Source organism: Pituophis catenifer, unplaced genomic scaffold, assembly GCF_029215685.1.
Source record: "Pituophis catenifer annectens isolate HBS135680 unplaced genomic scaffold, rPitCat1.0.hap2 SCAF_4, whole genome shotgun sequence".
Classification (NCBI taxonomy): Eukaryota; Metazoa; Chordata; class Lepidosauria; order Squamata; family Colubridae; genus Pituophis; species Pituophis catenifer.
The window spans coordinates 110341807-110369790 of record NW_027256884.1 but is presented as its reverse complement, the minus strand read 5'-3'; the positions used below and the strand labels follow the sequence as shown (position 1 = coordinate 110369790).

Below are 27984 nucleotides of genomic sequence, written 5' to 3'. Positions count from 1 at the left end.
CCAACCTCTAACCACATCGGTTGATTAAGAGTTCTAGATTGTATTCATTGTGTAGTAAGAACAGAGAAAACACAATTTCAGAATGGGTGAATATGGTTTTAAGTAGCCTCTGTTATGGGCTGGGGGTGATTTGATGGTCTGGGATGGCTGAAGATGACCTTAAGGTACAGGTAGAAACGTATATGGAGAGGCATTCTTTCAGATTCTTTGACATCAAGCTGCGAAGTCATCACTTCTATTGATGGGTACTATCTAGCCAACAGGGGGTAAAGATCATAGGTATTTAATACAAACAAAGCAGTACTTTTATGGATGCAATTGTAATTTTAAACTATAGTGGTTTAGTGAATTGCATATACATAGCATATAGGTTTATTATTTTGTTAATAACATGTTAAGTCCTCCAGTGCTAGAGGGAATTCTGAGGTACCTAGGATTATGTGCTGGTTTCAGGATATCCCAAAGTATTTACTGCATTGCTTAGTAATGGAAGTTCCAGTTCCAATTGAGGTCATAAATCGAGGACTACCTGTAAGGTGGCACAGCAGGATTTGAGGGAGATTTAAACATTTAGGGTGATGTCATCTTTATTCCAGTATTAGAAGAACTGCTTGGAGAAACATCCTTCTATGGGACTTAACAATAAAGTAAGTCACAGTGGGATAGATTGCATTGCAAAGTGTTTAGTTCTGCTGTTGTGAAGAGTAGAACAGATGTGCAACAGTTTTATTTCAAGAAGCCGTAATTCAGACCTCAGTTGCAGATTCTGGATTGAAGAAAAGCTTGGATTAAATTTTACGTCCAATTCTGGGTAGAGTAAACATAAATCAGAATGTAGACTTCCTGATTTTAAAGATCTACCAGTTATGTTTATAAATGGCCTAGCATATCATATGAACCCAGCTATTCTGGTTATATTCAATAAATGATGATTAAGCAGATCACAGTTTAGCATGTTTTGTAAATATAGGCGACCTTTTTGCTGATGAAAAATATGTTTGGTCACCTACCTTTTAAATGTCTCAAGGAGAATTGCAGTAAACTGCATACATTCAACAGCAGAATGAAAACAGTTGAATGCAGCTTTGAAAGAACGTTGCATTATATCCAACAGGAAATGGCCATATGCAGCTGGCAGGATGATTTATAAATAATCATTCTGATATACAGATTGTATGTATTATAGATCGGTAATTCAGGGCTATTCTTCATAGCCAAATTTAGTGCTACACTCGTGCCAGCAGAAATTTATAATGGTATAACTTTCACTATCCCATTGGTGGTCCCTAGCCAGGGTGGATAAAAATTGATGATTTAAAAAAAATCAGATTTTTTAAAATTTAAATAGGATTTTTTTAAAAAAATCAAATTTATTTTAATAAAATGCTTTGGGAGTAAAAATCTATCTAAAGATAGTTTCCTTTTTAATATACATTAATAATTTAGTTTATTCAGCATGAAATGGATCTTAGTTATGTAGCATGAGGCTGTATATTCTGCAATATTGGGACTGTTGGTGAGTCAATAGCAGGTCAGAGGAGGAGCCGCTGCAGGATAGAGATGACAGTTGCTCTTTTAAAATTATGATTTAAATCGAGTTGATTTCAATCAAGCCTTTTTACTAGTGATTTAAATCATGATTTAAATCATGATTTAAATTGACTTGATTTCAATCAAATCCACCCTGTCCCTAGCTTAGCAAACATTGCTATCTATATACCATAATTCTCTATAAAAAGCCATGGTGGCGCAGTGGTTAGAGTGCAGTACTGCAGGCTACTTCTGCTGCCTGCCAGCTGTCTGCAATTTGGCAGATCGAATCACCAGGCTCAAGGTTGACTCAGCCTTCCATCCTTCCGAGGTGGGTAAAATGAGGACCCAGATTGTTGGGGGCAATAGGCTGACTCTGTAAACTGCTTAGAGAGGGCTGTAAAAGCACTGTGAAGTGGTATATAAGTCTTAAGTGCTATTGCTATAGAGGACATGGTGTGGTTGGGGGTGAGGATTCTCTTGGCTTCATTTTCCTTCCATTTCACCCAATATCACCAATTGGTGATATTCTGTAATTCTATTAGAATAGGTTGGGCAAGAGGTAAATTTTGACAGATGGCTACGCTAGCAAGTTTAATCATTGTTCAAACTCATTCTGTAAATGTTTTTTATGAATATATTCAAAGGGAATAGTGCTTTCCTGGAATAGTTCAAAAATAGTCCAATCAACAACTGAGTTCTATTTTGAAGCATCAGAAAGTGAGCTGGGTTTCTCTGTCCTGCTTCCCTGCTTAGCCCTCCCTGCCACCTTTGATGGCCAGCTGCTGTTCAGAACAATCCATGCCAAATTATGCAAAAAAACATAATTGGTCTCATAGCTTTTGTCATTAAAGTCATGGCTTCATAAGGCCTAGCATTAGAACATCAATTGGACATTCAGAACAAGCTGACTGCATTTTTATCTGGGCAAATTCCCTATCCTTTTTGCATATTTTTTGCATAATTTTGCATCGATTGTTCTATTGATTATTTTGGCTTGTTTATTATTTGATAAAACTGTTATTCTACTGGTAATAGGAGGAGGAAAAGATGGGTTGGCTATGCAGATGCAGGTAACATATCAGATTACAAATACCTTATCTATTGACAGTTGTATGTGTTAAAACTCCTTGTCTTTATTCTTGTATAATGATTTGTTCTTCCGCAATAATTCGAGGAAAAGCTCAATACTGCCTTATGCATTAGAACAGAGGTGTCAAATACATGTCGTCATGGCAGCGTTACTTGACTTATCAGGATTTTTTCTCCCTTTGCTAAACCAGGCGTGGGCATGGCCAGTGCGTGACACATCTGGCCCGTGGGCCGGGAGTTTGACAGCCCTGCATTAGAACTTCCTGAAGCTCTAATAACTGCTGATGTGTTGACATTCTTCTTTTTGGCAGAAAAACAGCTGCAATGTTAACAATACGTCTGAGTCAATTCAAAGTCAACACAAGTATATTAAAACAGGAGAATGAAAGTTGTTAATACGCTTGCTTTATATATTTTGCAGGTATCCTGGAATTTATCAGTATAGCAGTCGGCCTGGTCAGCATTCGAGGGGTAGACAGTGGACTTTATTTGGGAATGAATGAAAAAGGAGAATTATATGGTTCGGTAAGTATTATGCAGTTAAAAATTTGTCTTTACCTAGACAATTTTGGTTATTTTTGTGTCTAATGGGCTTCTTTTAAAATACATTATTCAACCATATCATTAGCAATTATGTAACATTATTAGGAAAATACCCAAATCTATCAATGCTTATTTTTTGAATTTTATTTAATTCAATTTTGGTGAATCTTAGATTTCATTTAAAGAAAGGTGCACATTTTTGTATGCATTTCTTCTGTGCTCAGAATTTGATTTTTTGAGGACTATTAATGTAATCTGCTTTATGTGTAGGTAATCTACAGTTAAATTCACAGTCTAAGACTGCTGGAAATTTAACAATTCAAGTACTACCTAAGACGACTTCTTCTTCTTCTTCTTCTTCTTCTTCTTCTTCTTCTTCTTCTTCTTCTTCTTCTTCTTCTTCTTCTTCCTCTTCCTCTTCCTCTTCCTCTTCCTCTTCCTCCTCTTCTTCTTCTTACTACTACTACTACTACTACTACTACTACTACTACTACTGTTGCTGCTGTTTGTGTTATTTCATCTACAGCAGGGGTGTCAAACTCAAGGTCCGGGGGCCAGATCCGACCCACAGGGTGTTTAGATCTGGGCTGGCAGGGCTGCCCTGGAAACAGCGAAGGACTGGCCCTGGTACAAGTGACATTGAGCTAGCCACGTCCTCCTGGCCACGCCCTCCAGCTCCCCCGAGGTCAAACACAGTCCTGATGCCGCCCTCAATGAAATCGAGTTTGACACCCCTGACCTACAGTGTTATACTGGCATATCACTTGGATAGCATCACATAGCAGCTATCTTTCTTAGGTGTAGATAAAAACTTCTGTGAATCAAAATTAATTCCTGATGATTATCTGAAAATATGCCTGTAATTCTCAAAAATAATAAGGAGCTGTCTGAGCTGTTTTTCCAATTTCCTAGTATTGCCTATAATCCTGAGTTTTGCTAATGATTGATATATCAGGAAAACCAGACTCAACCTTGTTTGCTTTTTTTTTTTTAATTTGATTTATATGCCGCCCTTCTCCGGAGACTCAGGGCGGCTTACAATGCGCTAAGCAATAGCCTTCATACTTTTGTATATTTATACAAAGTCATCTTATTGCCCCCACAAACTGGGTCCTCATTTAACCTACCTTAGAAAGGATGGAAGGCTGAGTCAACCTTGAGCCTGGTAAGATTCGAACCTGCAGAAATTGCAGGCAGCTGTGTTAATAACAGGGTGCATTAAACCACTGTTCTACCAAGGCTCAAGAACAGCCCAGAAATACAATAAATGTTTAATTCCTGTGCTGTTGGCAAAGCTTTTATATGGCATATAAATAAACAGTGGTAGGATTTGATATAGCAGAATACTTAGAAATTCTAAGGCATTCCAATCCCTATGGAACCATTATAGATTGAATGGCATCTTGATAGCTATACTGGAGCATGTTGCATTTGGTGGACACAGTAGATGGAAACTGCATCTCCAGAATCCCATCAGGACCATAATCTTAACTTCAAAAGCCTTACATAAGCAGTTGCTTAATATTTTTGTTACAGTTATCTGTCTTCCTTTCAAGCTTCATAACCACAGAGAGCAAGTGATGTCACTGGCATACAGCCATAATAAATGATCCTTGGGGGGAATGCTCTTTTATTCAGAAAAACGGGTCCCACTTCATCTTGTATCTTTTTCTTCCTCAGCTTTAGAAGGTTAGTAAATATTTATAGTTGGAGATGAACTGTCAGTGCATATTACAGATCAGAAAGGCACAATGGGAAGGAAAAAAAAGCAGAATGCTGAAGCGAATTACTTATTACTGATGTGGGGGAGATGCCTCTCTCTCTACCCCCTCCTTCCCCCCCTCTCACACACACAAAGACTGCAAGCTATTAGCCTCACAATATAGCTATGTGATATTTCTGAAGATAAACAGGCTTGTAAAATAACTTTTTCCTCATCCTACCAACACAATTAAGCAGTTAGAGAGTTATTAAATGTAGGCAGCAGGCCATGTAAAAAGGGCAGGACATACAGTGCAATTTCCCACAATGGGCAAAATCATAATTGACCATGCTCTATCTAGAACAATAGGGAAACACAATTATAGAACACTAGTATAGGTGGCAGAGAACCAAATGTACGTTGGGAGAAATTGGTATGGCATGGAAGGGACATTGGAAAAGTAACTTGCTGAATTGAAGGTCTTCCATAGACCAATTGTGTAAAAGCATGGATTGTGTTCCAGTTACTCTGGAGACCAGTACGAAAGATTTCAGTTTCAGCTCCACATTTATGCTCTCAAGTCCAGTTGAAACCAAAAATTGGGCTGAAAGACCTGAGGTCCGATTCAGTGTCTTTTTTCCACGATAACTGAAAACCATATCTGAGGAAATCTGAGGTCTAGTCCCCTTACCGTTATAAATGATTATGGCAACAGACATATGGCACTTACTTTTCTACTAGTAAAAATAAAACTGTGTTAGCAATCTTACGGACTAATGAAAGCACTTATTTGTTTCATTCCAAATAGAAGAAGATTTAAAAAATGGTCTCCGGTACTTAATGGCCTTGATTTGTTCTATGTAGATCTCATTTTCAAATAGTTATTATGCCCATCTTACTTTTGAATAACGATCACTGTTTTTGTCTTGGAATGCTGATTATTAAGTTGTGATGTCTATGTTATGGGGCCAAGGCTTGGATTCTCTGCCTTAATTCTACTTGTGTTGTAGATGAGATGTTGTGTCATTAGTATAAAGAAGGACTGCTAGTTTAGGGGGATGTAGTTCATTGTTAAAGTTTGGCTCGAGTTAAAATGGAAAATGTGGGACTAGAATGAACGTTTGCCTCATTCCTCTCTGAATAGGAATTAGTACAGGCAGTCAGTCAGAGGAAAAACTGCTTTGTGCTGGCATGAAGTTATGTAATTGTGTCATCAAAAGTAGTACTGTAGCATTCAGTCAATTGAGGAGAACTAAATTGAAGACCACTCTCAGTCTCTGTACAGGTAGTCCTTGACTTACAACAGTTCATTTAGTGACCGTTCAAACAAAGTTACAACGGCACTGGAAAAAGTGATTTATGACCGTTTTTCAGAATTACGACCTTGCAGCATCCCCATGGTCATGTGATCAAAATTCGGACACTTGGCAACTGGTTCATATTTATGACGGTTGCAGTGTCATGTGATCCCCTTCTGCAACCTTCTGACAAGCAAAGTCAATGGGGAAGCCAGATTCACTTAACAACTAAGTTACTGACATATCAGCCGCAGTGATTCACTTAACAACCATGGCAAGAATGGTTGTGAAAGGGGGCTAAACTCACTTAACAAATGTCTCATTTAATCACAGAAATTTTGGACTCAATTGTGGTCATAAGTCGAGGATTATCTGTATTTCTCCCTCAATTTAATGTGGCCTTTCCTAACCTAGAGTCATTCAAATGAGTGGAATTCAATTCTCAAAAATCCTATCCAGGACAGGAACATTTACAGCTATAAATAAAAGACAATAAATTTGTAAGAATCGAGTTCTACATTCCCCTACATTTCTTCATATAATGGTATACTCCCATTTATTTCTGTATTTGCAAATTTTATCAATACATCTGAATTTCTGGGACCTTTTAGAATGTGAAACAATCAAAAGAGAACTCCCCGGTTGTTCAGGTGCTTTTAAAAAATGGTGTAATTTGAACGAGGGAAATGTAAGTAAATGGAAGAAATGTTAAATGGGGCCAAATCTCCATTCCTCTTTTTGTAGAACCATATATCTCTTCTAAATATTTGATGATTTGAGGTGAGAATTTTAAGAATTTGCAGGAAAAAAAAGCTTACACTTAAAGATAGATATCTTTAGCTTTCTTTTTAAAAAGGAAAAAAAAAGATCTGTGGAAAAATTACCAAACTGAGGTTCTATTACAGCATTATTTATTTATTAAATTTATTTGCCACCCATCTCATTTTGAAGCAACTCTGGGTGACTTGCAACCGAGTTCCAAGAGTCCTTCTAAGACAAAACAATGACACTGAAAAATGCAACTGTACTTATTAAATATATTCATTGTTTCATATTAGAAATTGCCTTACAATATAACATATGAAAAATGTGTAAATTAGCATAACATTTGCTAATTGTGTAACAAGATTGAAAACTACTATTGGCTGTCTGAAGTATTTTAGTTCTGAAATCAAGTTTGCATAGAAACAAGCTAGCACTCAAATTTAAAAAGACAATGTTACCTAACAGCTACTGCAGTGTAAAACAAATATTTAAATGTATCAAAACCAAATGCTTGATACTGGTTTATTTCACTAATGAAATTGGTTTGGTAAGTAACTGGTTTTGAATCTGAGTGGGTATTTTTCCTTCCTCAGTTAATTTTGCAATAGGTACCTATGGACATTTTAATGCCATGTTGAAGTACAGAAGCTTTTTGTTGTTGTTGAAGATGAAATGTACACAAAGCTTAATGAAATACTTGGCAATGGTGTGTTTGGGCCATATGCTGTGGAAATTCTTATTTCCACTTGTGGGGCTTGCATAGGAAAAAATGCCTGGGGCATTGTCCCCCAAGGCTTGAAATGCTGCTAACAGAAAATGGGCTTTACTTCTAAACTGCAATGCGATGAAAAGTGGCTGTAGTGTAATTCCATTAGTTTCAATGAAATGTATCATCTAATATTCATGATCCTTTAGGGTCTTGTTGACACTGGCATAATTAATACCTACATTTTAACAACTGCCAGCAGTGGCAGAAATATTCTGGTTGTGGTCTGGAGTCAGTGTATATTTTCCTATACTCCTAGGTTCTTGAAGCATATGCTAACAAATAGTGTTCAAAGTACTGGCTTATTTTAAGTACCATATTGGTACAGGGTTAAAAAGCTGGGGGTGACTGTGGTATACTGGGTGCCAAAGCTGTAAAAGTGTGGCTGGATGCTGACACTGCAGTACTGACACTTGCCAAATGACACATGCATCCATTAGCAAATATAGCCTGTGCTGAAATAGTTTATTGTTGTAAATTCCTTCTTCCAGGGTGACAGCCATGCTAGACTTTTAAAGATCTACAGACGTTCAGAGAATGTGGTTACGAAAGTCATGTAAAATGTAGGGAGCCATGGAGATGACCTTGGGGGAAAAAGATTCAGAAACCACTGCAAAAAGAAAATGTGCAGAAGCTTGCCCTGAGCTTTGAGAAAAGAGAAAGTATTAGGAAAAGACTCACACTTACTGCTCCCTGATTCCGAAGGGTATAAGAGGGAGGGATGGAACAATATAATCAGCCTTGCAAGAGTCTGTTGCTATAGCCTTTTTCAGTAAAGTAGAATTTTTTGATTCATGATATCAGATATTAGATTTATGAATTAAAAGCTTTTGATATTTTGGGCAAATATGTTTGATGACATACTGATTTTTTGGGGGGAAGACCCTTCCTGACACACAACCCATGCTAGAAGGATTTTTAAAAGACTCCAAACACAAGCTTTTTGCTACATTGGAGAAATGTGTGTTTGATCTACAATGAATGGATGATTTCAGTTACAGGATTTCTGCTGAATACATACAAATGGGTCCTTTAGAACTACAAGCCATACTTTCACAGCAATTACCTCAAAATGTGAAGGATTTTATGGTTTTCCTAAAAGTTCATAAATTTGCAGACTGCATAAGACTCATCTACTAAAGATAGGACATACATCCATATAGTCTACTCAAAAGCAAACAGCATTTTAGAAATAGAAAGAACTTTTCTCATTACAACTGCTACTCAGTTGTCTAAACATCACTTTCCAATTCATGATGTGAGCTAATGCTTTAGAAATGGTGGCTGAAGTAGTTCTCCAAGCACAGAATGAGGGCAGGATGGATCTCTTGTCATATGCATTTTATTCTAAATTGCTTCGATTAGCTGAATACAATTATATGAAGGCAGCATTCCAGCAATGGAGACACTTCCTGGAAGGGCAGGACACCTAGTACAAATATGCACAGACCATGTGAATTTGGAAGTTCTGCAAAATGTAGAACTTGGAAGATCAGGTGGGCACAATTCTCCCAGTTCAATTCCCGTGTCTTATTTTCCCTGATTCACAGATTAGGCTATTAAATACCCTGTCACATAAACCAGAACATGATAATCTTCCCCTGCTGTAACTTTGCCATTGCCCAGGAGTTAGGCCCTCCTGAAAGATTGGCGCAGAGAGGCAGAATGTTGGTCTTTTAGATCAAATGAAAACGCAGGAACCACAGGATGCTTACTCTAGGTCTTGGATGGATAATATCCAGGAGCCTTGCAAGATGGTTTTTCACCCTACATGTCTGAAAGGATGGTATCTCAATAGCCATTTGTAGGTTCCCCTTTCTTTAAGGAGAGAAAGGTTTATAACACTGTCGTGATCATAGAACTGCTGGACATTGGGATGTGTTTAAAACTGCATTGGGTTCTCAGATAGTTCTCATGGTCAAGTGTGAGAGTGATGACAGAGATTACATTTCATCTTGTCATGTTTGATGCTGAACAAAGTCTATTCATGGAAAACCCATTGACTTGCTTCTCCCTCTGAGTTCTTGTTTATGACCTGGGATTACACTTCCACACTTCTTGTAAGATTATACTGGCATTCTTGGGGTTATAGATTTGTTTACAAAAATGGCTCATTTCATTCCTTTGCAAGAGGTCCCATCATAGGAAAAAGCACAATTTTTTAAAAACATGTTTTTAGGTACAGAAACCTAGTCAATCATCATATCAAATTGTGGACCTCAATTTACTTCCAACTTTTAGAAGGCCCTCTTCCAATTATTAGACATTAAAATCCATTTGTCATCTTCTTGACATTCAACCTTTAATGGTCAAGCTGAACATTAAAAACAGATTCAGGAACAATATGGTGTTATGTCTCTTGTCTAATAGACAATTGGACTGCACTGCAGAATTTGCTTACAACAACTTAATACCTTATAATTTGCACTTCTATATTTTAGTACCTTATAGTTCGCACATGCAACTTATAGTTTGTACTTCTATATTTTGTTCCCCAGAACCCCAACATCTGCAGTTCTTCACACTTCATGCTTTCTGCATCAGAGCTTTTCTTAAAGGAAAAGCTGGTTTTGGCAAAGGCTTTGCACAATCAAACTGCAGACATGCACAGGCAAGAAGGTACCAAAATTGCAGAGGGGATTTGACCTGGATTTCAACTAATTTTTTTGTCTTTAGTATGACCCTCAAAAATTTTATTGGTCCCATCCTAATAGTACAATAAATTAATCAATGGCCTTTATCTGAAGTTGCCTGCATCAATGAAGGTTCAACCCATCTTCCATTGTACACAGCTTAATCTGTAAGAAAATTTACCCTTCCCATTTTGATGGGTAAAAAAGAGACATATGAAGTGGAAACTATTCTGTGTTCTAGTTGCAAGGAAAATAATTGGAATATCTGATTCACTGGAGGGCCATCCAGATTTGGAGAGATCATAGGAGAACAGGAGAATGACAGACATTCATGCCTGTGCTTATAGGTTTCATCTATAATTCCCAGGAAACCTTCATCCCTACAAAGACAAAAGACCTAACAAAGAAAAAGGGGTCAAACTATTTTCCAAAGCACCAAAAGGCAAGTCAAGAAACAATGTTTGGAAACTAACCAAGGAGAGAAGCAACCTAGAACTAAGGAGAAATTTCCTAATGGTGAGAACAATTAACCAATGGAATAACTTGCTTTCAGAAGTTGTAGATGCTCCATCACTGAAGGCTTTCAAAAATAGATTGGACAACCATTTTTCTGAAATGATATAGGGTCTCCTGATCAAGCAGGGGGTTGGACTAGAAGACCTTTGAGGTCCTTTCCAACTAAACCCCCATGATTTGCCAATGCTACAAAATGACTGTGAGTCTCAGGATGAAGTAGGCTCTTGTTTGCCAGCAAGATATACTCCCTAGAGCAGATGAGTATGTAGCTGAGGGGAGGAAATGTTTCCTAGCTCCCATCTTCTTCTGGGTTGCAGGATTTGCTGGATAGATTGGGGAAGCCATCAGAAGGAGGCACAGTCCAGACAACAGAAAGAGGGAGGTGCCCAGTTCTTCCACCTCTGCATTGCAGGACTACTCTAGTAATCTTGGGAGCTGCTGAGTGAGGAATGTGTGTATGTGTGTGTGCATTTGAAATTTGTTCCCATAGTTTTGTTCTGGGTTTTTTATTCCATATGGACAAGAAGATTGAATGTAATGGAGGAGGTGATGTGGAGAAGCCATAGAGATAACCTTGGGAAGGAAAAAACCAAAACAGTTATAAAATCAAAAAGTGCAAAAGGACATTTTGAATCCAGGAGAAAGAAAAAATATTAGGAAGAGACTCGGACTGCCTCCTCTTTGACTCATTGGGTATAACAGGGAAGGAAGGGAAAACTGAATTGGACTTGCAAGATTTTATTTCCACAGCCAATCTCAGTCAAGAATAGTTCTAGTTTTCTGGAGTTCAATCCCTAACTTCATATTTTGTAGTATTGGAGTCCTTTTCAAGACATTGTATCTTAATATTCTTGATACTTTTATCAAGAATATCTCAGAAACCACCAACAGCCTACTGCAACCACATGGAATCAGCCTAGCACACATGCCAACTAAAAGTCCTTCAAAACATCCTAAACAAACCAAAAGACCCAGCCCCAGAAATAGAAGTAATCTACAACATACAATGTAATGTCTTCAACAATCACTATGTAGGACAAACAGGCAGAAGACTATCAGAACTCATCCATGAATACCAACTAGCAGTCAGAAAACTATTTAATTTCATAACATATAGACAGACTTTATCATAGTTTCAATTGGGAAATTGTGACCATCTTAGATCAAGCCAAGTCCAAAAAAGCCAGGGAATTTCTAGAAGCCTGGTACTCTTGACAAATTAGCCATCAATAGACGCATAGTCATTAACAACATCTATAGACTATACAAAAGAGACAACTATAACCAGCCAAAAAGGGAACAAAAAGACTCAAGCACATCTTCACCAGCAATTAGCACCTAGATCAGGATAGAATAACTCCAAAATTAACATCAGACCAACTTTACTATTCAGTGTTCTGTTATTGGGGAAAACAATACCCCAATCAAGAAATTACCAAAGAAGCTAACAGTAAACAGCCCAACCAAAGAATCTCTTAAGAATCCTCACCAACACTGAAAGGACAAGCCACTAGAATACCTTATAAACTGACAGCAATACACATTCCTTACTAGCACTGATGATGTTACCTATTTTGGGTAATTAAATGTCTGCAAGAAAACAAACAAACTCAGAGAGCACCAAGGACCCCTGGAGTCTTTTATGTTCTGGACAGCCTCAAAGGGCAGATATAAAAAGAGACATCCAAGCATCTCAATTTGTCCTTGTTAATATTGATAATAAAAAAATCCACCCTGGATTTCTTAAAGCCCATCATGCACTATCTCCGAGTCTGTATTCTTATGAATGAGCAGGAATGCTCTGATCATTCCAGGGAGAGGATTATCCAACCTTTGCTTGCAAGCCTCCACCAAAGGAGCATCTATGACCCCAGGAGGCAGGCTTTCCTTCCACTGCTTAACATGTAGAACACTCAAGAAGAAATTCAATTATTTATAAGTAAGAATAATTTCACCATCCTTTGTTCTCCATTTTCAATATAACATTCCTTTTGAATCCTCTTTTTTTTTTGTATGTAGAATAATATTGTATGTGATAATATGCAGTGTGTATATGAACTACACAAAATGCATGTGACTACTAAATACTGACCTTGAATTGCATGAAAACTAATATCATCTAGTATTCATAAAACCTATGAGTGGAATATTTTAAAACATAATTATTCCAAAATATCCAGCCAGCATGGTCAGGTATAGAGTTAAAAATAAAAAATAAATGATCTCGAAAATACCTCTTGCCTAATTTCTTATATTTTCAAGCAAAAACCTATTTCTATATTTTAGTTGTACTATAATACTCAAGACAGATTTAAAAGTGATGTACCATTCAAAGCAATTAAGCACGAGGCTGGTGGACACACAGTACAGCTAAGCTGCATTTTGTGTATCTTCATCAGTGTCGTATTTTTAATAGGCAAGACATACAACAGGACCTCAGATGACTGCAGATTATTGGCACGTTTATAAAAGAAGAAAAATACTGGCCTCAAACCAGAATATTATGCAGGATGACAATGTTCAGTGGTCTAAAGCTGGCTAAACTTCAACCTCTGAAATTATAGTTGAGGACGGTTTTGATGCAACAAATAATTGCAATTCAAAAATAGAAATGAAAATCATATTAGAGAAGGAGGGAGGACTTCAATAGGGTTCCTATAATAAAACATTTTAGCTTAATTTGGCAATAGCTATAAGGTTATTTGGTTGTGTTGAATCTGCTGGATATATGGAAAAATCAAGGAGTACCCAGAAAGGTAGACAGTCAAATCTTTCTTTCACAGGCTGGTTACATTTATTTTAATTAAATTCAACAGTATTCATTGGGTTTATTTCCTAGCAAGCATGCACACATTTGGAAACAGGAGCGAATTGGAGTCTTTTTGTGTAATAAGGACTTAATCCTTTTATTCTCTATTTTAAGAGCAGAATTCCAAATCCCAGGCCTTGGATTGCTTTTGGGAAGTGTTTTGACAGATTTCATTTGTTCACTGTATTATGAAACCTAGATTTCAGTATATTATGAAGCCTTAACAGGACAGAAAAGTGATGATCAGGTTGTTAGCTTTGATAGCAATGTTTTTAAGTCTGTCTTGTAGAGTTTCAGCAGCACCATATTTTAACAGTTATAGTTCATAGTAACTTGGATTGTATTTACACACTATACTGAATACTATAGCCTGCAATACTGTATTTACAGAATATCCCACAAGGTGTTTTTTTTTTGGTCAGAGTCAGAAAAGATGCTATGAAGCCAAATGAGTAACCAAGCAATAACAAGTCTCTTTGATCTCAGAGCTTCAACTTTTATTACCAGATATTTGTCAAATTCATCTTTTTAGATATTGAAGGTAATGTGAGATGAAACTGCTAGGTTGGCAGAAGCTGGGACAAGTAATGGGAGCTCACAAAGTTACGCGGCACTAGGGTTTGAACTGCTGAACTGCCAACCTTTCGATCGACAAGCTCATCGTCTTAGCCACTGAGCCACTGCGTCCCTATTAAGGAATCCTTAAATTAGTGGCAAAAGAATGATCTGAACAAGAGATGGCCTTTTCACAGATCACAACTGTATTACAGCACAATAAAAATGTTGCCAGTATCTTATTAGGCACCCGTGACAGAATTTATACATGAGCAATTTAATTCAGGTCAAGGTAAGGCAGAATGTAAAAATACATATTCAGGAAAGTTGATTTCCTGGTTCTGCTATGACAAAAAGGCCCAGGGTTAATAAAAGTGCATCCCCACTTGAGAGGTGGAGAGGTGACATTTGGGGGTGGGGAGCGTCCATTCGAAAGCACGTAAAAAATGCAAGTAGAAAAATAGGGACCACTTTTGGTGGGAAGGTAACAGTGTTCCATGTGTCTTTGGCGTTTAATCATGCTGTCCATATGACCACGAAGATGTCTTCGTACAGTACTGCCTCTTCGCCTTTGAAACGGAGATGAGCACCGCCCCCTAGAGTTGGGAACAACTAGCAAATATGTGCAAGGGGAACCTTTATCTTTACCTTAAGGATTCCTTAGATGAATTGCCCTTCACATGTCCACCAAGCATGGTAGGGATTGAAATAATACATGCTATCCACATCATTGGTAGCTCCACACATACATAGTTTATGGGACAAAGGCTCTAAAAATAAATCTGCTTGACTTAGTTTTGCTTGTAAGTTACAAACCTGACTATTCTCAAATACCTACAGTGTGACAGTCAGAGAGTACCTTGATGGTGGAGGATATAAATAGAGCCAGAAACTTAACTTCCTCACCAAGCATTTGGGGGTAAGTGATAGAAATTAGAATAGCAGTAGATTTATTTTTATTTGATTGATTTTCCCCACCTTTCTGATCCTTTTCTTGCATTTCATATGATTATTAAATATGATTTTCTATTTGATTCATAAACACTGGATCTACATTGAAGTGCTTGCTTTGGTCTTCGAGAAAATCCTGAAGGCTATTTAATGAGGAATTGCAGGGTGGGATCAGATTGTGTGTGTTTGTTTGTGTGTGTGTGTGTGTGTGTGTGTGTGTATTATATGGTCACTGATCTAAAAAAAAAAATGACACTTTCTCCTACCTGCTATTCTAGCTTTGAAAAATAGTGCAGTAATTGCAATATATGTTGCTATTCAGAGCCTGAGTGCTAAAAAATTCTGGGCTCAGGAAAGTCTAATGTGATTTCCAGCAAGATGGCCTATTCTCTGATATCTTCACTTGCCAGTTCAGTTAAAAATTGAATGCATACAAATTATTAAATAATTGACATAAAACGTCATCCAAGTTGAAATTAACTATACAGAAGATGAATATGCATGTGAGAGAAACATGCAGCAAAGCATTGGTGTCTTTAAATTTAGTTATTCCTGAACTGATAAATAAAGCAGGTAACTGTTGCTAGCCTAGTTTTTAGTTCTATGGATATTGGTTTTTTCGTGTTGTTGCATGAATAGAGATGATTGTTAAACTAAAACTTGCAGAAAGCAACTCCAGCTCACTATAATTATGACTTTAAAATAGCATTTTCCTCCCTGGTATTAGAAATGCTAGGAATTCTGTATCAGTTATAGCCATTGTAGTCCCAGCACACCTGAAGATTGGTTGATGAGGGGATGTTGCTTTAATATGATTTTACAAGGTAAATAAGGCAGAAAATTATGATGAGCCATGTTCATCAGTTGGTGGCTACTTTTCCTGCCCATCGCTAATGGATAACAGATTAAAGATAGCAAGCAACCTACCAGTCACTGCCTGAAACCACCCTGACTTAAATTGTGTATTGGTAGCAACATTAACTGGCCTGATTGTTGATAATGTAGGCTGCGAGGCAGTCCTTTTTCATATACAGATGTACTTTCCTGCTGAATCAAGGATGGGAGGAAAACAAATGAACAAGACTATAAAGGATGTGTTCTCTCTGAACTCCAGACTTGAAAATGTAGAGATATGATGATGTCTAAACCATTTTAATATAAGAATAAAGCTGCAAATAATGAAGACAATTCAGATCAATCTTGGGTGAGTTTTAAACTGACTTGACAGGAAGTGGAAAACAGAATGCCTGGGGGGTCTGCAAGAGTTCTTGGTATATTGTCTGTTTAAATATGAGAGATGCATGGAGGTAAAACTAGAACATTACACATGGATCTTTTACTTGCTTTTTCTTTGCACCAAGGTTTTAAAAGGCATTAAGAGAATCTGCAGCCCAAAAGAAGGTGCTATGGGTCAAAACCAATGCAGCATCACTAGATAGTAAAGAGTACCTTATTTGAAGAAGTAGCTATTTTAAATATAGCTATTGGAAATGCTCAACTGTGAAAACAGTTCAAATATCTTTCCCAGAACCTTATTTTTGCTTCCAGGCAATGCATCAACAGTCATTCTTAAATTGGAGATGACTTTCTGTTTGATGATATCTAAAATTAGGTGTACAGTCTTGATTTACTGGCCAAGATTAAAATTGGTAGAGGGTATGAAGCTACCAACATTGCCGGCCTGTGTTATCCATCCACATTTCTGCTTAGCTCCTGTGCATAATTTACTAAATAGGTATGGATTTTTCTTAGGGCAAGGCAATTCTGAAAATTAATTGTTGACAGTTACTAGATTAGCCAGCATTAAATTTCAAGAAGCCTTAAACAAGTCACAAATCTTAAGACCTTTCCATACTGTCATGCATTTGAAGAAGGAAAAGCTTTGTCTCAGGCAGACGATTGTAATACTCTCTGCACGAAACCGATTTAAAAAAATAATTTATTATAAAATGCAGATGAGAAGATACTGATCACATGTAATTTTAAGGACTATATTATCTCTTCCTGTGCCAGTATTCTTCAAGTTTGTTTAATGATGGTCTGGAATTATGTTGGCTTTCAGCCAACTCACTTAGACAAGAGGGAGCTGAAATAAGATAGAGCCGGAAGAGATGGTAAGGCAGTAATGTAAGGTGTGTGGGGTGCCTCAGGCAAGTAGGGGAGGCCCTGGAAGGCCTGGTGCAGGACACAAGTGAGTTCTCTTCACTCAGCTGAAAATCCTGCTTGGATTTCAGCATGGAGGATTTTCAGCTCCTAAATGTAGCTTCCCAAGTTCTCCCCCAGCCCCCATGAGGATCCCCCTTTCCTTATCTGGAACTCTGCTTAGACCTGTGAGATCACTTTAATTATCACAACCAGGAATACTGAGAGGAGAAGTCATGTGGGCACCTCAACTTAAAGATTGCTTCAATCAGCAGCTGAGATCCAATCCCAATTGTGGCTTCACTGCCTGTTTTTTTAAGCCTTACCAGATAGACCAGACAGAAAATATGATCAGATAAGCTAATTCTACTTTATTGTAAGGCTATAATAACGGAATCTTGCATGTCTCCTTTATAGCTCAACAAACTGGGGAAGGGTCCCTTCTGAATCTCTTTCCCTTTCTCCACTCAATATCCAGCTATGGGCTATTTGACCATTTCTAAACATAATCTCTTCACCCCATCTCCCAGATACCATTAGAGCCTGTTTCCAGATATATCCAAAACAGAAAATATCATTTATACACTTCTTTATTTTCCTTATTTTGGATGCATTTTTGCTCAGAATATGTATGAAAAGCCAATATGAGTATTTTTAACACATATTTATGTGCAATAAAGCATCTTTTACATACAAACTTTGGAAAATTACCATGAACATTATTTTTATCAGTACACGTGATCTTCATTTAATAATAATAATAATAATAATAATAATAATAATAATAATAATAATAATAATAATAATAATAATAATAATTTTATTTCTATACCGCCCTTCTCCCGAAGGACTCAGGGCGGTGTACAGCCTATTTAAAAACACAAACAGTATTTAAGTACTGCTGGTTCAGTGACTGTTCAAAGTTATGACACTATGAATGAGGGATAGTCACCCCTCAAACTTAGGGCCATTGCGGTGTCTCATGAGCATGTGACTAGAGATTGTGACGTTTCTTGCTGACTTCCCACAAGCAAAGTCAGTGAGGAAGCTGGCAGGAAATTGGAAGTCGCAATCACATGAAGTCCTTGCTTAAACAACACGTATGGTCCTTGCTTAACGATTGCTGGAACTGTGGATCCTAAACAGCATGATCATACGGTTTTTTTTAACTAATAACCATATTGCTTAAAGATTGGAGTTTTTGGTCCCAATTAATATTGTTACTACATTTATACATACCAGTATTTATATGAGCACTTTCTCACTACACAAAGCTTTTCATTTGAAAATTGCATTAACATTTTGGAGAACTGTGTCAAATGGTATTGTATGAAACAATACCAAATTGTTATTCAATTCCTAATGGTTGAAAATTTAAATAGTTTTAAAACTTCAACGTTTTATATAGTTTTCTTGATAAGATTTCATAAGTAGTTTGTCACTATCTTCTTCCTATGGTTAAGAGAGAGCGAGTGGCTTAAAGTCACCCACCTGGCTTTGTGTCTAAGGTGGATCTAGAAGTCACTCTCCCAATTTCTAGCCTTTTGCCTTTAACCACTACCTTGGAATTATACTCTTATCAAAATGTAATGCAGGTTAACTTACCTTCCATATCTGTCTTAGTTTTTTTTTTCACTTAAGAGTAAATTAAACAAAAAATAATTATTTTAAAATTTATCTTAATAGACATTTAAGAACACAAGGAAAAGAAACAAAACAAAATAATAAAGAAATAGAAAAGAGATTTATAAGCAGAGACTTGTAAGAATAAATAAAAATGTTAATGTTAGATTAGTGCTACATATTTATAGTATCTTTTGTCAATTTAGAACTTCACACTATTAAAATTAAGTTGATATAGACTGATTAAAAATAGCCTATATAGTATGAATTATATATCAACATGAAAAATTCCAAACATTTCTGTTTCATAGGAAATTCTCTCCTTATTTAGTAAATCTAGTAAGATAATGCTATACAAATCTCTACACTGGATAGCTGGGTAGGTATTATCCTTCTCAGTAGATGAGGCAAAGTTGATGGGAACAAGATAAAATGCCTTCCCCGGTTAATACTAGAGTTAGATGATAGCCCTCTCTTCTTTACTTTACTTACAATCTTTCATGGCCATGTTGAAAAAAAGTATTATACATGCTATTTCTCAGAGAGGTTTAAGTCTCTGTATTATTGAAGTTTTACTGTATTTTTGAAATTGTTCAACTTCAGTGTAACTTGGCCTTGATGTGACTATTCCAACAAGAACTGGTAGTAAAACCGGCGGGATGCTCTGCCCACTGACCTGGACGTCATCATAGGTGATCTGCTCATGAGCAGAAGAGCTTGCGCGCCCGATACAAACCGGTAGTAAAGGTAAAGGTAGAACCCACCCCTGAACTGTCTGTAAAATCTGCAGTTCTGTGGTGTCTATATCTAGTTTCTCTTTTCACACCTTTTTCAAAAGATTTGCTGAATCATTCTGGGTGAGGATAGAACAGCCTCAGTAAATATATGACCTTAAAAGTAGGTTATTTTAATATTCTAGTGACTACCACTTAAATATGACAGGACACTGACAGAGTTATTTGCAGATGACACAGAGCTGGAAGAGATAGTTAATACTTTTGAGATGGGGGGGGGAATCTAAAGACCTAGATAAGCTTCACTTATGCACTGATATGAACAGGATGGAATTTAACAATAGAAATGTGAAGTTTTGCATCAGGCAGAAAAATGTAAGGCACAAGTCTAAGGTGGGGGATATCTGGCTTGGCGGTACAGGTAGTCCTGAACTTACAGCCACAATTGCGGTCATAATTTCTGTCATAAGTCATTGAGTCAAACCTGATTTTACAACAATTTTTATGGTGGTCATTAAGTGAATCACAAGCTTGTTAAGCAAATCCCAGCTTCCCTAATGGATTTTTTTTGCCAGTTTTTTTTTTGCCCAAAAAAATTCAACTGGCAAATCATGATCATGTGATCTGAGCCCAGTCACAAGTTGTAACCGTGAGCTGATTGCCAAGAACCTGACTTGTGATCATGTGATCCCTGGCTTCATATCCTTTTCCACCAAGCATCTCTTCGTAATGGGAAAACACTCATTAATCATGCTTCTTAATATGGAGTGAGGTGAGTTCACTTCTCTAACTAATCATCAGACCTACCAAGGTTCTCTCTAAAGAAAAGAAAAGGGGGGAGAAATTGATCATAAGTGATCCATGTCCCTGATTGCAGACGAATGCTAGTGCTACAATAAATACCCAGGGAATCCAGCTTGTATCTCATGGCTGGAGGCATCTGAAGTAGCCAAGAAATGGGCATGGAGAAGATATACTAGAGCAGACTTTGGAATCAGACAATTGTGATTGTCCCATCTGTAATAATAAAGAGTGCAAAATGGTTACTGCCAGATTTCAGCAACTGGAAGGGGATTGTGAAGTTCCCACAAAGGTGCTCTTATGGGGTGGGGAAGGATCTATAGGAGGATCAGAAAAGTCAAGTTAGCATCCACAGCCATATGGAGGCCTTGCCTTTTAAAAAAGTGTCAGTTGTGCAATGCCTATGAAAAAGGGTGTGGGCTTTAGCTGCACAGGTGAAGCCACCAATTTACCATTCCTGCAGATGTCCCTTTGTTCAGATGCGAATAGAATAGAATAGAATAGAATAGAATAGAATAGAATAGAATAGAATAGAATAGAATTCTTTATTGGCCAAGTGTGATTGGACACACAAGGAATTTGTCTTTGCTGTATGTGCTCTCAGTGTACATAAGGAGAATAAAATACATTCATCAAGAATAAAAAGATACAACACTTAGTGATATGGAGCTTGGCCTGGCTATCCTTCTTCTAAGACGGGTGTTAAACTTGATTTCATTGAGGACCGCATCAGGGTTGTGTTTGACCTACTGGGGGAGCATTTTCAGGGTGGGTGTGGCCAGCTCAACATCACTTGTGTTGGGGGGTCCTGTGGTGGCCCAAGCGCTCTGCCAAAGTAAACGGACTCCCGAGCTCTGTTTTCAGCTGCAATGGCTTCCTGCAACCCTCTGCCAGTGAAAACAGAGCTCGAGAGGGCTGCTCCATTTTTGCTGGCAGAGGCACTGAAGACCAGTCCTTCGCTGTTTCCAGGCAGCCTCGCGGGCCAGATCTAAGCATCTCTTGGGCCAGATCCAGCCCGTGGGCCTTGAGTTTAATACCCCTGTTCTAGGACATGCTTTTTGATATACCTCTGATGCATATGTATATATACTTAGTAATTAATTGTGCTGGACTTTCTTTTTTATTCCTACTCAAAGACAATTTTCAAAGATACCTTTAATTGACCTACTTTTAATTGGAGATACTAATTATTGATATGTGGTTATGTATTTTTGTTTTTCATCCAGCTGAAATTCATTCGGATGGACTGAAATATATCATTCCTTATTTCAAACTATTGCTAATTTGGATTTATTTATCTATATGCAGTGAATATATTTGTTCCATGGCTATGCAATTAATAAAATTATTACTCAAATGTTTTATACGTGATTGTGTATATATGTTTGTATGTATCTGTGGTGTGTGTGTGTGTGTGTGTGTGTGTGTGAATTTATATATATTTCAATGTCTTTCACTGTAGGCATTAAATTGCTTGTCCAGCATAATAATCTTGATGCTGTAATGATGGTTTTTAAAACAGGAAGAAGTTTAAAAGAATAGTTCTTGTGATAGATTTTCTTCCAGTTTAGATGCTAATGGCATTAATGGGATAAAAGGTTTTCTTAGATTGTATTAGTTCATTTAATTAAAAGTAGGATCAGCCACTCTCAGGCTATTTATTCTGCTGAGTGATTCTGTATTTGTGAACTAAAGTCTTTGACTTGATTATGTGGCTGTCTAGCTCATAAAACCCAGAGGCTATCATATGTCTTTAAAGAAAGAACGTTGTCTTGCTGCATAATCTAAATAGATTGCATTAATTTCTATTATATAGCATATTGATTAATACACCTTTAGGAATATCCATATTCTGGCCATTCATAGTATTAAAAAAAATTAATTCAATTGTGAACGTGGGAGATATTGTCCTTGGACTGACTGAAGCAAAATCTTGTGTCCATAGAGAAATAGCAGTCATCCAATGTCTACCATCCAATTTCCCACTACTGTAGTGCTTCCGCAGTATAGGGAGAATTAGGGAGGGGCACAGTGGTGCAGCTCATTGGTGATAGGGCAAGTAGGGATTCTTTGGAACAAAACATTTATTTGACTGCAAATAATTTTTAAAAATATTGTACCCTGTGTGATTATTGTATAATTCTAATATTGTTTGCAGTGGTGGAATTAATTTTTTTTTTACTACCGGTTCTGTGGGCGTGGCTTGGTGGGTGTGGCGGAGATGGATATTGCAAAATCTCCATTCCCACCCCACTCCAGGGGAAGGATACTGCAAAATCCCCATTACCTCCCCACTTCTGGGGGAAGGATATGGCAAAATTTCCATTCCCACCCCACTCGGGGGCCAGCCAGAGGTGGTATTTGCTGGTTCTCTGAACTACTCAAAATTTCCACTATCGGTTCTCCACAACCTGTCAGAACCTGCTGAATAGCACCCCTGATTGTTTGGGAACTGACAAAATGTTTAAAAGATAGAAAGCAAAACATGGAATTCAAAGGTATTTTTTTCCTAAGTTTTAATTTTGTAAACCTTTATTATAGTTATATCCCATATTTATTATGACATATGCAAACTAACCTAGGCATGTCCAACCTGTGGGCCATATGCGGCTCTGGATAGCTGGTAATGTGGCTCCATAATAAAAAATAAATAAATAAATTATTTTTATCTTTATACAGTAACTATATTATATATTTTATATGTAGCCCAAGATAATTCTTGTTCCCTCAGTGTGGCCCAGGCAAGTCAAAAGATTGGATAATCATGAACTAACTTCTTCATCTGATGCTATGTCTTATCATAGACCATCCTGTTGTGTATTCTGTTATAATTCTTTATAGAAATAATCAAATTCTCTCTTCAAAATGGAAGCCTGATACTATCCTTTGGTGTTTATAATTAATTTAAGTTTTTCAGAAGAACAAATAAATTATCTTACAGATGCAACTTATTTTCAAATCATGGCATCAAATATGTATGGAAAAATGAATAACTGACTCAAGAATAGACTGAGAGGCATTTAATATCATGCCTCTTTTTAATATCAGAAGCCATTCTGCAGTGTAACTCTATATGATCTAATTTGCCTGAAGAAAATAAGAATAAAAAAAACCATTAAGTTTCTTGCCAGTGCATTTGACTTCTATACAGCATCTGGATTTACAATTGAAAGAACTCAAAGTAATTTTAAAAATTGTTCAAAGAACCAGTTAAGACAACAAGTGCTGTATTTAAAGACTATTCAGCAAATAAAAAGAAGAGATTGATTACAAAGCTGCTTGCATTCTTCTTCTTAGATAAGCTGTGGGAGGCTATTAGAACACATTCAACTCTTACCTATTGTAGAATACAGTAAAATTGATGTTGCACAATGAGGTTGAAACATCAGAGTTGGTTCTTTTTCTCTATTAAAAAAATTTGGTTGAAGTAGATCTAATAATCACAATGGGTAAAGTGCTTATCCATTCTAAGCCTTTGTAAGGATCTTCCCCCTCCATACTGATTAATATGTATGTTTGTTTATAGCATATGATATTAAGGCTGTTTTGAGAAATCCATGGTGAGGGTTACAATGATTAATTGATTATATGAACAACTACTTTGGTAGTTAAAATTGCAGGAACAATGGAAAATTATTTACAGTATTTGTAAATTTAACATAAAGGTAAAACATCCTAAACTCAAATTCAGTTAATGGTGGTTACATGGATATCACAGTGAAGGGTGGGGTTTTTTTTGATACAATGTGGAAGAGGTTTACCATATCCTTTGTCTGTGTTTTTTTTTAATTTTCCAGTTGAGCCTACAGCTTTGTGATTTCCTTGTGGTTTTCAATCCAAGTAATAACCAGGCCTACCTCTCTTTAGTTTCTTTCAAGGTCAGCCAAGCTTGCTAGGAAGCCAGAGGGGGGAAAAGTTGAAAAAAGACATGGGATGGCAAATCCTCCCTAAAAAAACGTACTTTAAATTTAAGAGCACAATAAAAATCAGTGTGAAAAGATTTGTGTACACCATAAGGTCATATCTGGAACTGAGAACATCTGTCTTTCATTGGGTCTTTGAAGGGTATTTCCCACTACCAAAAGGGCAGTTTAAGACCATAATAAGAATAATTATTATGGCCAAATATGTTTCAATAAAACTCTCTTCCTTCAATGAGTAACTTTCAGGAAATTCATATGTAGAGTGTGAGAATAATGATATCTTCCACTTGGTTGTAGTACTGAAATCTCTAGTCCTTTTAATACATAATCTCTGTGTGTGGTGGGAATGGTGTAGTCATTCTCACTAAATATGTTCAGCTTGTAACTATCACTGCCTAAACAGCTCTTGAATTCATTATGGGAAATATAAGTGGATGTTTCCCTTTCAGATAAGCCCATATGTTCACCATCTGCAATGCAATATAAACATTTTTATTCATCATTTTATGTATAAAATTTCTACATTGCTTTTCCTTTATTCAAAATTCAAAGCAGCTTCTTGACCAGCTTGAAGGAGTATATATAGATACTGAAATAATTACAACTATCTGAGATTACCTCAAAGCTATACATTTGCTATAAATGAAACTGTCCTGAAAAGAAAATATATGGATTATAATTGTGTTGCACTGTACATTTCATATAGAAATGTATTGGAAACCACTTGATATTTTTTGATGGGATGTGGTACAGTAACTGAGTTTTATTTTAAAAAGTTTTTCATTGTATGCAGCCAATGTAGTGTCAGATAATGTGTCATCTGGCAAAGCATGGTCTTGCATTTAAGAAGTTGTGTGTGGAGCATATTATTAGCATTTGAGCTAAAGAGTAACTTTAATTTTGTTTTCTTCTTTTCACTTCATTAACCTTTCTTCCCATTACATTCTTAATTCCTTGATAGTAGAGGTTTCTTTTAGTTGCTACATGTTGTTCTTAAGATCTAACACTTAATGAATGTAGAAGTGTTGTCTTATTCTTTTATTGTCATTCAATGGATTTTTAAAATATCTATTTTAAGCCAATGTTAGGGAGCAAGAATCTTGAAGGTATATAACCCCTCTTAAAGAGTATATCTCAATAAATGTGTTGGTTTAAGGGCCCTGTTGTTAGTTGCAAAGTCATGTCCGACCCATCGCGACCCCATGGACAACGTTCCTCCAGGCCTTCCTGTCCTCTATCATCCTCTGGAGTCCATTTAAGCTCACGCCTACTGCTTCAGTGACTCCATCCAGCCACCTCATTCTGTTGTGGCCCTACAACTTGCTATTTTACAAACTACTAGATTATATGCTATGTGTAAACAGAAAAACCCACCCTGTTACAATATTGCATCATAATATTATCCTATTATTTTATTCCGAAGGGTGTGGTGGCTCAGCAGTTAAGGACGCTGAGTTGTCAGCTGGAAAGCTGATAGCCTGGGTTCAAGACCGGAGTGCTGTGCAATTGGTGAGCTCCCGTTACTTGCCCCAGCTCCTGCCTACCTAGCAGTTCAAAAGCATGCAAATGCGAGTAGAAAAATAGATACCATATTGGTGGAAAGGTAATAGTGTTCCATATGTCTCAGTGTATAGTCATGCTGGCCACATGACCATGGAAATATCTTTGGAAAACACTGGCAGAAATATATTCTAAGCATTTTTTAATATATATCTTTATAATTGTAGCAACACTGTTCAAATTGGACAATCCTATTTTTTTTAAGCAAAAGATGTTTTTATTGTTAAATGTTTAGGATTTAGAAATTACTGAAGACCTAGTTAATTATGCATCCTAATACTTTAGCCTTCCCACTCAGGTGGCGTTTAGATATGATTTTTCCTGGGAGATTGCTGAATGAGAAATGCTGTAATCCAATAGATTTGAAGGGCAGTAGCTGAGAAAAGAGTATAGTAATAATGTAGAGCTATGAGCTGGTCAAAGATTCAGATGCTTAAGAAATAAATGAATTAGAAACCAATAGGAGGCACAAAATATTTAGGTTAGTTACTCACAGCCCAACTCAACTTCACAAGGTTGTTGTTATGGGGAAAATCAAAGGAAAAAGGAGTATTGACTCTGTTCATCACTTTGAGTTAAAAATAATAAAGGGGAAATAAAACTTTTATTCATCTTTGTTCTAAATGCAACACCCTTGTGCGAAAATAATCCACTCATGACTTTTTTCTCTCTCTTATATTTACAGGATAAATTAACCCAGGAGTGTGTGTTCAGAGAGCAATTTGAAGAGAACTGGTATAACACATACTCATCAAACCTATATAAGCATGTGGACACTGGAAGACGATATTATGTCGCATTAAATAGAGATGGAACTCCCAGAGAAGGGACCAGGACTAAACGGCATCAGAAATTCACGCATTTTTTACCTAGGCCAGTGGACCCTGAGAAAGTCCCTGAACTATATAAGGATATTTTAAGCCAAAGTTGACAAAGACATTTCCTTCACTTGAGCCCTTAAAAACCAACAACCACTATAAAGGTTTCATGCGGTGGGTTCTTAATTGATTAGCTGTGTCATCACATCAGCTCCACTGTTGCCAAACTATGTCGCATGCATAATATATGATGGAGGCTTGGATGAAACTTGCTGATGGTGTACTGCACTTAAAAGGTTTGTCTTCTGGAAGAGAGCCTATGCCCATCGCTTGATTTATTGAGTGAGAAAGAAAGAAAGAGTGAGAATGTTTGAGAGTGAAAGCAGAAGCTGAAGAACGAAGGAAGGAAGGAAGGTGGGAAAGGCCTGATGCATGCTGGGAAATAGACACGCTTTTAAATTTTTTGGTCTGTTGTATACTTCATCCTAGATCAGCATAGCTGCCATACTTTGACTCATGAAGAATTTTGGCTGGTGGCCTGCTCAAGTGTACGCTGCATTTTTTTTTTTTTTAAGTAAAGGCATGGAGGGTATGGTCTGTCTAAAATCCACACAGGAAAAAAAAAGAGACTTATTTTCAGTTTGACTGCTCAGTTGAGAGTCACCCCTTAATGAATTTCAAGTAAAGACCTCTTAGTAATACAGGATTTTTTTTTTTTAAAAAAGTTAAATTTATTTATAGAAATCCAAAGGCAACATTTTATTTATTTTATATATTTATTTATTATATAGAGTTTATTTTTAATGACATATGTACAGGCCAGATAGGCAGATTGGAAGCTATAGGCTCTGGAAAACATTTCAACAGCAAAGACCGCTACGACGGTCATACAAGTCAAACATAAAGATGCATGGAGGCAAGGAGGAATCTAGGGATCCTAATGTACTAAAGGCAACAATATTTTTTGTGCCCATATTATTGTAAAATTATGCACACCACTCATGACTCTTGAGTGCTTACTCTTCTGACTGCTTGTTTCATAGCTTAAAATCTCCCCCTTTCCTCTCCCTCTCTTACTGAGGATTAAAGATAAAACTGGGTCTTCAAAACTTTAATTCTGTGTCTGTAGTATTTCCTCTTTGATAGGCAACTTATCAAACTTAAATCTACAAACTTCCCAATTGTGGAATATAAAACACAAGGAAATAAAACAAAGGGTTGGT

The 27984-nt window shown here is 36.9% G+C and overlaps 1 protein-coding gene across 1 annotated transcript in view; it reads left to right on the top strand.

Annotated features, from left to right (window-relative positions):
• Positions 1-26874, top strand: part of FGF9 (fibroblast growth factor 9) — a 42890-nt gene extending 16016 nt beyond the window's left edge. The window contains exons 2-3 of the mRNA XM_070943910.1: positions 3044-3147; positions 26629-26874. Coding sequence (XP_070800011.1) covers positions 3044-3147; positions 26629-26874 — 350 coding nt within the window. The remainder of the gene's footprint in view (positions 1-3043; positions 3148-26628) is intronic.
• The last annotated feature ends 1110 nt before the right edge of the window (positions 26875-27984 follow it).